A 14485-nucleotide genomic window follows, 5' to 3' on the forward strand; every position below is an offset into this window, starting at 1 on the left:
CCATAAAGTTCTTATTGGATGAAATCTGGAGTACAATTTTTTCTCATGTATGAATTTAGTGTATATGGAAAAGTGTTTTTTGAGTAAGGTGGATGAGATGACTCCATCAATCTTTTGCATTTGTGTTTGAGTGAATAAGGTACATTTGTCTGGGTGACAAACTCTTACCAGGATGTGTGTGAGAGCGATCTTGATGAGCGGAGCCCCAGACAGGTTGACAGACAGCGCAGGCAACGGCTCCACCTTTAGAGAGATAAGGAAACTGGCCATCTGGATGTTGTGGTCTTTGAAATCCGCGGCCTCGTGAATCCTAAGAGAGCGACATGAGGTAACTTTCACACCAAGTAGATCTCTTCAGGGGTGTAGTTGCGTCAATGAGATCTCAGAACAGTAGCATGAGTGTGGGACTTTGTCATGTCATCAATTACAGTGAAAAACAAAGCACCTTAACAGGAGATTTTCTAGGTCAACGGTGGTAGAAGCAATCCCCATCCTACTGACAGTACACTCTCCTACTCCGGAGACTGAAAAACAACCACTATAAACTAACCCCACCATTAAATAGGAAAACTAAGTTAGGCCTTCTGATATGGTGGCATACAGTACTGACACACATTGGCATTGATTAACAGAGAGCTGTCTGACTTGGTAAACATCATTGTGTATCACCATGCATTACAGAGAAACACATACGGAAGAGAGTGTATTGAAACACAATAGATTGCTGCAGAAGCTAAACCAATCAAAGCTCCGTATAAGTCTACATATTACATTTTTAACAGCTGCATTTTTGCAGAGCTACCGAACATGTTGATTTGAAGAACATATTTGACAGTCCAACTCCTTGAGCATAAAAGTTTTTTTTCGACAAGAAATTATGCAACTGAAGAAAGTCTGACGAACAGCATGTTTTATAGCAAGAACAAATGTTTAGGGTCAAATTCCTTTCATCAGTTTCAAAGTCATGCAAAAGATCCATTTTGCACTATCATAACATGATCCCCTGAGGGGAAAAGAAGTGTGGGATCATCTTCCTGTTTGAGGTTAATTGCAGGGTGTATCAGTCAGTGGAGGTTAAGTGGTGAGATGAAAGCCATCCTATTGGGAGACCGATAAGAACTGGATACAGGCATCATCCACTCCAGACGTCAGGAAACAGGACACGCAGGAAACGATCCTGGCCGAGGCTGAGAGCGCTAATTCTTAATTGCACAACGTGCCAATTAAAGTATTTTGTTTATTGTGTACTTTTTGGACTTTCAACAGATGATTGGACAACATCAAGCCTTTATAAATAAACACCCCGCGAATACATAGGGCAGGGCTTGAACTTACTTGAAACGGTGCCGTCTGCAGTACTGTGTTTGTTCAGGATAACTTTAGACCGCACATTCAACTGGCTGATAATTCTCAGAAAGCATTCCAGTTTGGTCCGACCAGTGCTGCCCACGAGTCCTCCCATCACTCTTACCTGGTTCTTAATGGGCTGATCCCTCTGTAGTAGTTGTGCATGTTGTGGTAGAAAAGGCCCACAATGGTGGTTTGGGCTGAGGTAAAGAGAAGGGGTGGGGGGGGGGGGGGCAGAGAAAGGGGAGAGACGGGTCAAAGGTGAAACACACTGTAGACTCATAGCAGGGCTGAGAATGTGATGAGGTGCTGCTAAAATGCCCCCGGGGGAGGTGGGGGGGAGTTAATTAACGTGGCCACGCTGCCTCAGGTTGGCACTCCCTGACTAATGGAAGTTCTGTATGCTCGCACGCGGGTGAGAGGCGGAGGGGGACCACGTACAACGTGTGTGTCGGGAAATGATGCAAGTCACTGAGGCAGTGCAGCAGGGGGCCTGTGGCGTGGAGCTGCACACTCCCCTCCAAGACCACCAGAACCTGTCCTGCCGACAACACGGCGAACAATTCCGATCTGAAACAACTCAGGAGGGTACCGTCCTGAGTTCTTCAAAATGAATTTTTTATTCTTTGAGAATAAAACTAATGAGTGGTCTAGACCCTTTGCCGTGTCACTGCAAATTAATTTCAGATGTATGCTGTGTTCTTTGAGCATCATTCAGATGACTCTAGAAAAACACACCAATTTATGGTCCTGCACTTTATGTCAAAGCAAAATCCAAGCCTGAAGTCTAAGTACAAATGAAAGAAGTTTGGAACCACCAAGACACCTCCTAGAGCAGGCCACCCTCCCAAACGAAGTAAACAGACAAGGTCCTTGGCCAGTGAGGTAATTGAGAACCCAATAGCCACTCGAACAGAGCTTCTCTGCATAGATGGTAGAACCTGCCAGAAGGACAACCAATCTCTGCAGCACTCCATCAATCATGTCATTATGGTAAAGTGGCAAGACGGTAACCACTGCTGAGTAAAAGGGATATGACATGCCACCTGAAGGACTAAGACCACGAGAACAAAGATTATCTGTTCTGATGAGACAAAAATCTAACTATTAGGCCTGAAAATAGTTTAAAAAAAGGTATCGCTCATCATCTGGAAAATACCATCCCTACAGTAAACCACGGTGGTGGCAGCATCATGCTTCAGAGATACTAGTCAGAAAGAGGAACTTGGAGTGGGAGAGAAGGATGAGAAAAATACAGAGAGCCTGGAAGACTGGTGCAAAGACTTGTCTTTCGGTATGACAACAGTTATGCTTTTTGAATGAAGTTTAGGTTGTTGGGGTCAGCTGACGGCCACATTCCATATAAAACAATCCCAGGGTAAAAAAACTTAATTAATCTGCATCTTTTTAAGAGTACCTAAAGTATGCGAAGTATATCAATCCATAAAGAAAGCCTAATGTGTAACACTTTCTCTGCACTTAATAGGCCTATTAAATCTCCACTTGATGTGTCAAGACGCACAACATTACATAAACTCAATGTAGGAGATTAAGTTACCAACTGTAACATTTATATTCTATTTCTTATTATGGTGTTTTAATAGACTATTAAAATGGTTTATTTAAAAGTAAGTGTAGCAACGTAACGTGTTTGGGGGCCAGGTGTCTCTGACCTGAACACAAAGTCAAACAAACAGTTTGAAAACTGCCATAATTACTGCCTAACCAACAGTTACAGTGCTCAGAGCGCCACAGCGACTGAGCAAACAAAAGAGTTCACAGTGAGTACAGGGTTTCTTCTGGATAGTCTCCCTCAAAAGTCTCTGAAGTAGTAAAAGAAATAAAGATGCATAAGAAGACATACAAGAGCTCTAGCTGTAGGTCTGATCCTGTACTTGAAAACATTGAAATGACAACCACATTTGCTCTGACATCCACTACATTGTGAAATACAATTACATAATAACAATAGCCAACCAGCTGGACTATTTTCTCTGGGCAGAAATGGTGTTCAGAACTAAGGAGCAGTATTCATTCCCTCAAACAAGGAAAGCTATGGGCTGAAGAGAGGTAAGAGCCGGACACAATGAAAAAGTCACACAATATGCAGTGTAAAAGTCCCACAATATGCAGTGTAAAAGTCACACAATATGCAGTGTAAAAGTCACACAATATGCAGTGTAAAAGTCACAAAATATGAACTTCTTCGACAAAGTAGTTCGGTATGTCATTCGATGGTATGTTGGGATGGGATGCGTGAAACTCACACTCCATGGTGAATGCCTCGCCAGGCACTGAGATGTAGTTCTTTCCTTGTGTTGGAAAGCGGTAGTGTGGAAGATTGTAGTTCTGCGGTATCTTCATTAGAGTGTAATCTGTTGAGAGGTTAAAAACAGAGGGTGAAAACTGTGAGTTGCTTAACCTACTCTAAAACAAGTCCTGTGGGGTTCTGACAGGGAGCCAAAGGCTCTGTAATCTGGTGCTGGTGAGGATTCATGGGCAGATGAGAGATTTGGCTGAAACCCTGGGAGAGAGACGATGCAAGCTTGTCTACTGGCACAGAAAATATTATACAAAGACAACCTTTTCCAGGAGGGAAACAGGGTCTGTAGAAAGGGCCATGGTTATCTAAGTCAGTTCCCCTGTCTTCTGAGGAGGGAAACAGGGTCTGTAGAAGGGGCCACGGCTATCTAAGTCAGTTCCCCTGTCTTCTGAGGAGGGAAACAGGGTCTGTAGAAAGGGCCACGGCTATCTAAGTCAGTTCCCCTGTCTTCTGAGGAGGGAAACAGGGTCTGTAGAAAGGGCCATGGCTATCTAAGTCAGTTCCCCTGTCTTCTGAGGAGGGAAACAGGGTCTGTAGAAAGGGACATGGCTATCTAAGTCAGTTCCCCTGTCTTCTGAGGAGGGAAACAGGGTCTGTAGAAAGGGCCATGGCTATCTAAGTCAGTTCCTGTGATGGCAATTCCATCGATCGACATTCTTAAAGGAATAAGAAACAGAGAGAAAATCTTTCCACAACAGTTCCCCTGTCTTCTGAGGAGGGAAACAGGGTCTGTAGAAAGGGCCATGGCTATCTAAGTCAGTTCCCCTGTCTTCTGAGGAGGGAAACGTGTAGCTAGTTAGCACACCATTGTATAGTGCTTGAGTTTCCTTAATAGTACATTTCAACCCTAACTGGGAGAGTTACACCATGGCACTGACCTGCAACATATGACTGTCCTCCCAGTGAGATGAGAGAGTGGGGGCTGGGGCTGGATTCCAAGTTGGACACCATCTGGTCCATGACTTTGTCCACTGTCTCAATCAGCCCACTGACCACAGGGGTAGACTCCTGCCCCAAAGGAGTCCAGCAACAACATTTATATACAAAGATTTACAAAATGACTGTCTTAGCTATACTTTCAGGGTTGGTGAGCTATCAGTGACACACATGTCGACCATAACTCTATATAGTTACATGTTTCAGGAATGTGATAAGCTGGCACTGTGTACATTGCATTGCATGAAATGTCATCTGATTTAATTTGGCTGGTGTTCTTCACATCCAGTTCTAATGTCTTCAAGAACAAAGAACATCTGGTTACGTTTGCTCATATGAAAACAAGTGCGCTTGTTTGGTGAATTCACTAAAACACTGAAACCACAAACTCATTCAAAAGGTCCCTATTTAAGCATTGCGGTTGTACATATAAAGAGTGTTGAATTACTAGAGCTGGAATAAATCTGATCATATTCCAAACTGAGTATCTAGCTACCGTTATTAGTTTACTGTGAACTCACATTGGCCATAATGACTTTCGCAGTGATTTCAGACATATTAGGATCTCATTTACCTGATCTTCCTGAGTCACCTCAGAAGACAGCACTTCCTCCACGCTTTTCAGAAAGGCCTGGGTGGAACACACAAGAAAAGTATTCATCAATGATCAAACCCCACGGAGCAAAATCAATTGAAAGAGGCCTTTTCGACGTATTCGCAATGTCTATTCAACCAGGCAAACGTCGCTTTAACTTCTTTGCAACATCTTTTGCTCGCAGTGTAATGTGTATGTACAGTATGAGTGTCTGTGTGTGTGTGTATTTACGACACATGTATCCTTGCGTTTCAGTACCTGAGTTAGGTTGTTGGCAGTGTCTTTGGGGATGGTCTTGTTCGGCATGCTGAATGGCAGATACTCCAGAAAGCCCAGCATAGGCATGGGCTTGGGCATGGGGTCCTGGGAACCGGGGATCACCTCTCTTGGCTTGCTGATGACAGAATAGGAGACAGCTGGGTCTCCCTGGAGGAACAAAGCACAAGGCATTAAAAAAAATGTTTTACTCTCTACTGAAATTCTCCCAGGACCAGAAAGCTTATTATCCTGATTGAGAACTCTTTCTGGATAGAAATCATCTGTAAAAGAGTACCGCTCATTTTCCAGCTTCATGCCCTACAGGGAACCATTTTGTGCTGTGTTGAACAGCTGTCTCTGCTTTCTCCACTCTACGTCCTAAACTGACATTTAATAAACAGAAAAGCTCCATTCACATGTGCTCTCAATATCCCTTATTCCGATTTCCCATTCCTACAGGAAAGCAATGTGCTGTTTGGTTGTGTTTATGGCAGTTTAACAATATAGCTTCTACCTCTTGTTCTGTGAGGCTGCCCTGTCTGTTTTAGTAGTAAAACCCTGAAAGCCATTTAAAATAAAAGATAATCCCATGGTTAGAGATCAAGATTAGCAAAATAAAATCTGTATAAATCTCAAAAGATGAAAACTCACTGGTGTTTGCGTCGTAGTGGAAACGTCTTCAGGAACATTTGCCGTGGTAGAGTAAGTCATAGCCTGACCTAGAGAAATATATGAAATCCATCAGAGGAGCAATTCTGTGTCATCTATAGAATCAAAATCTAGATGGCTTCTTTAGAGAAGAGATGGATTAGATCAAACTTCATACGTATGATTCCTTACTACAGGGGTGTCAAAAATAACAAGTTCATCCAAGCTGTCCCATGTGGGAACTGGGAATTTAAAACGGCGACAATGAAGTTTAACATTGACTGAACTAAACTATTATAGTTGCTTCGCTATGTCCAGTTAAATAACTGTGATTGAAATAAAAGCTAAATGGTCAGAAAGCGTCAGAAAGTATCAGAACGCACCAGAAAGCGTCAGAAAGAGTAATTTCAAAAGTGATTAGACAGGGGACTCTTTCTTGCAGGAAGGAACTGTAATCAATTCTGAAATGCGGCCCTCAGGGTAAAAAATGCTTTGAGACCCCTGTGCATGCCTGATAATGGTCAGACCTCCCCCAGCCAATGAATGATGAATCGGTGCTGTTTGATTGTACCGTTCTTTAGATAATCAACCATGTTACACATCATAGAGCCAGAGTATAAGCCAAAGACATGTTAGAAGGTAGTCATGGAATCATGCTGTCAGTAAATAACATATCAGCTAGGTGCACTCAGCAATACTAAATGACCATATATGGTTTTACATTGGAACAATCCATCCTAACAGTCAACTTTTTATTAGTGCCGTTCTCTACAGGTATAACATGTTCAAATGCTTTTAACCATAACAACCTCGATGTTATTGCCTGTTGTGTCCACACTCTAGAATGATGAGAGTTACAGTAGACATAAAAGAAACACCCAGTGAATATGGGCCTACACTTATGCATAGTGCACATTAGCACAATTAATAAATCACCAATTTTAGTGCTTTGGCACTTTTGGCCACAACCTCAAAATAAAAAGACTGTAGCACAGAGGACATTGTTCAATTTCTTTAGAGTTTGTAGACATGCAAAACCCCATCAGCTTATAAAAAACAGCAATATATCATGTATTGTTTTACTTCAGTCACTCTGTATATTATGAGTATAGTCCCTTAAACTAAAACCAAACTGCTATGCTAATATCCTCACTGAATAAGAAAGAGCCCAGGGGCCTTATGAAATACGTATACCGTAGAAATATGTGAGTGCTTTCCTTATAAGGTGAAAGATTGTGAAACCTCTCCATAGCAGACATGTATGCTGATTAAGATGGGGAAGGATTTGTACAATTTAATATCCAGTTGTCATCCGTGCTTTAGTGTGGTGGATTGAATGACTACGGTGGTGACCAAGACGGAAATTGCTTTATAAACCCTCTCTCTCCTAACAACATTCAAGGGGAAATTGTGAACATAGCAAACATTTCACATCTCAGGAAAAAAAAGGACAGGAAGAATTAAGGCGGCAGTCATCTCTACTGTTACCTATGGTATGCCTGTAGTACATGAGAATCTCCTCTGGTGACAGAGCCCTCTCCCAGATGACAAACTCATCAAAGGCTCCGGTCAGATAGTGTCCATAACGTCCGTTTCCTGTTCCAATGACCAGGTCATGATGAGAGTCGCCGTAGTCCTCGGACACACTCCCCGTGGGGTCGCTGGTGTTGAATGTCCCATTGATGTAGATGTTAAGACCATCCTTCCAGGTCCAGGTGAACAGAATATGGGTCCAAAATGGCCCTGAAGGGAAAGAAGGCGTACAAGAAGCTGTAATCATTGCTTCCCTCTCCGTCTTGGGAAAGTAAAGGCCTTCTTCATTGGGCTAAGCAAAGTGATGTTTACCTTCATCTGCCTAGAAATAAACATCTCTCGTGAAAATGTGTAATATCCTCTTCTTGCCATAAAGGACATGTGATTTGTGGGAAATTACGCGGATTAATAAATAGACCCATCTGGACCTTTTGCCATCTATAAAATGTGGAATTTGATACCTTCTCAAAAAAATTACTCTGACCAAAATTATGAATTCTTCTTTTCCACATTGGTATTATAGCCTTTGGTATACCATAGATATTTAAACTGTACATTTGTATTATAGCCTAAAGTATGCCATAGATATTTAACTGTACATTTGTATTATAGCCTAAAGTATGCCATAGATATTTAACTGTACATTTGTATTATAGCCTACAGTATGCCATTGATATTTAACTGTACATTGGTATTATAGCCTATAGTATGCCATAGATATTTAACTGTACATTGGTATTATAGCCTACAGTATGCCATAGATATTTAACTGTACATTGGTATTATAGCCTACAGTATGCCATAGATATTTAACTGTACATTGGTATTATAGCCTACAGTATGCCATAGATATTTAACTGTACATTGGTATTATAGCCTACAGTATGCCATAGATATTTAACTGTACATTGGTATTATAGCCTACAGTATGCCATAGATATTTAACTGTACATTGGTATTATAGCCTACAGTATGCCATAGATATTTAACTGTACATTGGTATTATAGCCTACAGTATGCCATAGATATTTAACTGTACATTGGTATTATAGCCTACAGTATGCCATTGATATTTAACTGTACATTGGTATTATAGCCTACAGTATGCCATAGATATTTAACTGTACTTTTCCACGTCCTCCCAATCGGCCCCTGTGTTCCAGCCATTCAATCACCACTATTATCTTGCCCTCCAAACTTTTCCTATACTGACTCCTCCAAAGACAAAATTACCTTTCCAGTATTTCCTGAGGTAAACGGACAATAAAAACAATTGCAAATCAAAATATATTCAAAGTGAACACATCTACCATGGGAGGCTGACTCAGAATGCCAAAACACAGTAATCTCAGAAGGACTGGCTTTAACTCAAACCATATGTAAGAACTTCCCCATTCACACTTTCAAACTCTCTTTCCTTTTGGCCTCTCCTCAGATAGAGATGTTTCTGTTTAACATAAGTCAGGAGGTGAACAGGTCTATTCGTTGTGTCTCCTGGTATTAGTTGAAATCTCATAAGAGTCATAGATCTAAATCTTTGCTATGAATCATGGGCTTTAAACACTGCACGTGGATGTGAATACAGTATCATCACGTCACATTATAACAACCAGGTTTTATCTTCTGTAACTAATAATCAAATAAATCAAATGAGTAAGTGTATGGAAAAAAAACTGTTAATTGTTTCTTATTCAAAGAACCTGCAGTGCGAGGGGAAACATGAAATAATGGACTAACATTTTAGGGATGGAGAAATAGTTTTGCCATAGTAGAATGTTATTTCAATTACTTAATTTAGGGCCTTTAAGTTTAAAATATTTGACTTATAAACTATGACTTTAACAAATACTATTTAGTATGCTGTTCACTAGTAACACAACAATATGGAATCAGGCTTCCAAGTAAAACATGACACATATATAGTTTGAGACAAATAAAACGTCAAATCCACCACTGAAACCATAAAAATATATTTCTTGGCTCTACATAACCTGTTCATGTGTACAGATCCATCTGCTTACAATCAGCATGAACATGTACATCATCATGTATTTTACTCACTTCACTCACTATTATCATAATTATTTTCAATACATTCCTGATGTAACCCAATAAGAACATGAATAGAAACACACAGGATACTCTAGAACCATAACAGCAATACAACAGCCACAATGCTTGATGGCTTTTATAACCACCATCGCCCATCATTACTCAGAAAGAAATTCATGAATGCATTTTTTATCTTCTGTATTTTGAAATACCTGGTACACTGATGTTAGCCCTCCACCTTTTGGAGTTTCCACGTGTGTAGAACTCTACATATCCAGCGTATGCATTGGTATAGACGGAAAAGCCATTGGAGATGACCTTCCCCCCAGACGCTATTGCAAAACGGGAATGGGACTCCTGATTCTTCCAAAAGAAGGAAAATGTAATCCCTGAAAAACATGTACAATGTACATTTATTACAGATAAAAAAAATCGGGGGAACACATTTTGAAAACAGAGAATGCTTCGTTGAAGACATAGATCTACATTTAACATAGAATTGATCCCCCCCCCCCCCCCCACACACACGTTTTTGTCACACCCTTATAGTCATGTGGGGATGATTGGTTAAATGATTACACAGACAGAAAGGGGTGCAGGATGTGGGCAAGGGGCAGGGAGGGAGGTGGACTCACCCTCTGGACCACACAGGGTCGGGTCACTAATGCAAGAGTTCTGGTAGTTCCCAAAGTGGAGGAACGTGCCTCCATTATCTCCATTCAGATAGATGCCCTGGTTGACCATCCCTTCAACTATGTCTGTGGGAGGATGAAAAGCCAACTGTGTTAGTCTGCCTGAGATGAGAAGGAGCTTGCTTGTCCTCTGAAGTTGGATTTTCACAGGCAAATGAATGAGCAAACATGTATCTTAGATTTCTAAACAGATCTACTGAACTGCCTCAAATACGGGGGACTTTCCACGGGATAATGATCTCCCATTCTGTCAATGGTAGTCGGCAATTACTGGAGTCTCTTTGTTGTTCTCCTGCTATGAATCATGTAAGACGACAAAAAGAAATCTGATCTTAGAAAGTAATGCTCCACTGCAGTGGTTATCAAACTGGGAGTCCCTTAATTGAAATTTTTTATCTTTTTTTTTTTTACAGATAAACTGATTTTACCCAAGGGATCAGTTGATCGAGTTGAGTGTATAAAGAATACAAATGTAATGAAAACTTATTAATATGGTATTGGTATCCATGGTACTCCAACAACCAAGTTTTCCACATTAAACTTCAGCCATGCACAGTTGAAGTAAAACTCTTAGTTTCTATTTTTCATTGCCCGATAGTTGGGGTCTGATTATAAGGAGGTCCTTAGTTCATTTGTTATTACCAAAGGGCTCCAGAAATGTGAGAACCACTGCTCTGTAACACTTCAGATTACAGATCCATAAACCTCCAGTCTCAAAGGTTAGTGTGATCAAGATTTACACATTGAAGTTTTGGCTCATACTCCAGTGAAGAAAACAGTGGCTCCCCGAAAACCCAGATTGTCTGACATACACAGGCATATTCAACATCTCCAGGTAGCATTTCGTGACGCACTCATGCGGACTGCTATTTTAACAGGTACATCATGTACGAAAACACTGAAAAAAGAAAATGCACTGATAGATAGCACTACAGTAACACTGACAGAGCAAGGTGACTGACTATAAACACAAATCAACTTTAGTGAGCCGTGATGTTCCTCACCTACTGTTGCAGAAATGTTAGTGTAGGCAGAGTCATTGGTATACACAGAGGAAGAATTATGGGAGGGAGGGAGCACAGTGTGCTTGTGGATTTGGAGAGCTATATGAAACACAGAAAACAAACAGACAAAGGAGAAACAGGTGATTCACATATATAACACAAGTAAAACCAAAACGACCGGAGGACACAGAACGGTGACGGACAGAGACACTAGGCATCGTGGGGGGTCGTGGTGCACAAGCAGGGATGAAATTGGGTGTGATGCGGGGCTCAGAACGTAGCGCTCAAGGTACAGTTTGTGTGGAAATATTTCAGATACTTTTCTACTGTTACACTAATCAATTATCCATACCTACATCACATTCAAAACTTGCTTTAGCTTATTTGGAGAATGGTTTGACAAACACCGGACAGTTCTTGGTTTTCATCTGGAAAGTCTCCATTAAAAGTAGGTTACCAGGAGGTTGGATTCCTTTATATACCATTTGGTTTATTAACAGTCAACTGTGCATGGGTGAGGCTACATTAGCACAGGTCTACGAGATGTAATCTCAAGATTCTTCATCTTGACTCCACACTGAATGTATTTTTGTGCAAATTTGACTATAATCAAATCTGAGCACTGCACCGCATTAAAGGACACAAGAAAGACAAAAGGTGAAGGGGGGTGCATTACAGCTGTAGACCATGCAGACAGACAATAGCTAGAAAAGGGTGGTGTTCTATCCCCCAGAAAACTGGGTGGTATTCTATCCCCAGTATTTATTTGAAGGTTTGCACATACTTATAGTACTTCCATTAACATGACCTGGTCTGTTTCCAATCTGGTCCCACAGTCCGTAGATCCCATCCACCACATCCAGTGGCCAATAGTGTGAGGCTGTGGCCAAAACCTGCCTGCCTGCACAAGAATAAGGAAACAAAGCTCCAGGTCGGACCTTTCTTTAATCATTCTCAATTATGCTATTTCAATGGCTTCTTTGCTTGGCAATATTCGGTGTGTCTTTAAAGATGAAAAACATTTCAGTTCTAAATAATACTGTTATATTCATTGATATTTGGATATTTAATTCAAGACACACAGTTTGCATTGCTTAATAAACTACTATTATTGTGGATTACACGTGTATTGAGGAACAAACAATAACTTAACATCCAAGTTGAGTTATAGGCTATATGGAATTAATTAGCAAAGCAAATTTCAGAAACAATATAAGAAATGATATAATTATATATAACTAAGCATTTAAGTAAAGGGAGATTATTTGATTTACCTGGATGCTCAGAAGGCATTGGCTTTACTCCTTCACCATGAACCTGCAATAAAATAAACAAGCTCAACGTCGCAACATTGCAGAAGCCTACATATAATCCATGAACAAATAATTGTTGAAATTACCTGAATAAAAGACACAAAGGTAGTCACGAAAATAATTTCGAATAGCTCCATGGCTTTGCGCTTGATTACAATTACAAGTAGAAAAGAGTAATACTAAAAATACTGGTTATTTTGTTTAGATCCCAAATGAACGCTCTATCCAGAAAGGGAAAATCATTATTCCAAGACTCCGAAAAGAAAACTGTCTTCTTCTCTGCGTATTACGTCCATGTCTCCAATAAAGAAAACTCTCCCAAAACTTCATTCCTTCACATTGTGTAAAACCGCAATAAAACTGAGCAGTTCCACCTGCAAATCATAATTTACTTAGTATCCTTTCAGAACTTTTCCAGATATTGATAATCCATGTCTGTCAATACAGGATATAGAATATACTGGAAGATTCCAGCAGGTTTGACTGTTTTGTTGCTTGATGTGGGATGTGATGTGCTCTTTCTAGTTGGTTGTACTGAGTGGAGGAATTCTACGGGTTGCGCGGTTGGACGTGGGAATACGAAACGTGATGTCATTCATGGAGCATCGGAACTCAAGCTGGGCCTCAATGTGTATAATATCACTGAACACAAAAATATACTCAATCTGTAAAATGAAACAAGTTGGTTGGTTCTTTTCACTTGTTAGAACAAAATGGAGCATTGATGATGATGGAGGGCAGAATGGATGATGCAATTGAGTGTTCTGCCAATAACAGATTTGTATTTTAGGCTTTTCATTTTGTCGGTCCATTTTAAGGGGATATAAAAGGCACATATTAAGGTGGACTGATGTAAGTAAATAATACGCCAGATAGATTTCCTTATAAAGATATACTCGGTATTTTAGGAAAATCCGTCAACTCAAGTACTTAAATGAGCGTCAGAATCTGGTCACAGATGAGAGAAGTTTTATTGCAAGTTGTCCTCTTACCCAGGAAATTTAAATTCCAATTAACGGGCTCTGCTTCACCACACTTTTTTTATTAACAAATAACAAATACAAAATCTGGTGGTTTAAATCCTGAATGCTGATATTCTGCCTGCAGTATAAGACCATGGGACCACATATGTATTTTTTATTGTTCTAATTGCGTTGATAGCGGGGGTTTGTGGCGTAATTGGCGTATCCAGGCACGCCATGGTGAATTGCGCTAAACCATTGATACCACACCACCTTGTGCCTTGCTTAAATAAACAGGCATATACACAACTGTAGTCTATTTAAAAAACACAATGTTCCCATAGGCATACATAGTTTGCCAAATTTCCACCAACATTTTCAAGTACTTCGGGTTCGATTTATTTTATCATTATTTGAATGCAACATTTTAAAATAATATATCAGTTCTATTTTAAAAGTACAAATGTAGGGGTTTTGGCCAACACCTGATTTAAAAGCAAGCCCGTTCGGTGCATCACAGATTACTCTTCCTTCACATTCTTCATTTGTAGGCCCACATGTTGGGATCCTTGATTTACCTGCTTCGAGGTAAATCATCAAGGACACTGGGAGAGAAGAGGTAGAAATCACTCACGCAGAGCCATCTATAAAGATGAATAATGCTTGTAACCACACGGAACACTGTATGTAAGTTAATAGCGCCGTTGTGTGGCCAATATCCTGAACAACAACTGAATAACTAATGAACTGTTTGGTGCGAGTCTCGCCTCCTACACCGCCTCTCGGCGAAGACAGGCGTATCCCATTACCCAACAAGCTCGC

General features: G+C 40.5%; 1 protein-coding gene across 2 annotated transcripts in view; it reads right to left on the reverse strand.

Annotated features, from left to right (window-relative positions):
* Positions 1-13257, reverse strand: part of adgrd1 (adhesion G protein-coupled receptor D1) — a 30043-nt gene extending 16786 nt beyond the window's left edge. The window contains exons 1-14 of one of the 2 annotated variants that reach the window (XM_010895059.4): positions 12788-13257; positions 12663-12705; positions 12173-12289; positions 11389-11487; positions 10328-10450; positions 9905-10081; positions 7596-7850; positions 6111-6178; positions 5460-5627; positions 5181-5237; positions 4549-4678; positions 3615-3722; positions 1472-1547; positions 169-310 (exon numbers count right to left, since the gene is read on the reverse strand). In XM_010895059.4, coding sequence (XP_010893361.2) covers positions 169-310; positions 1472-1547; positions 3615-3722; positions 4549-4678; positions 5181-5237; positions 5460-5627; positions 6111-6178; positions 7596-7850; positions 9905-10081; positions 10328-10450; positions 11389-11487; positions 12173-12289; positions 12663-12705; positions 12788-12838 — 1614 coding nt within the window. In that variant the 5' untranslated portion in view covers positions 12839-13257. The remainder of the gene's footprint in view (positions 1-168; positions 311-1471; positions 1548-3614; positions 3723-4548; positions 4679-5180; positions 5238-5459; positions 5628-6110; positions 6179-7595; positions 7851-9904; positions 10082-10327; positions 10451-11388; positions 11488-12172; positions 12290-12662; positions 12706-12787) is intronic. The other variant, XM_020052159.3, reaches the window with a different exon arrangement.
* Positions 13258-14485: the final 1228 nt, after the last annotated feature.

Source organism: Esox lucius, chromosome 13 (assembly GCF_011004845.1).
Source record: "Esox lucius isolate fEsoLuc1 chromosome 13, fEsoLuc1.pri, whole genome shotgun sequence".
Taxonomy (NCBI): domain Eukaryota; kingdom Metazoa; phylum Chordata; class Actinopteri; order Esociformes; family Esocidae; genus Esox; species Esox lucius.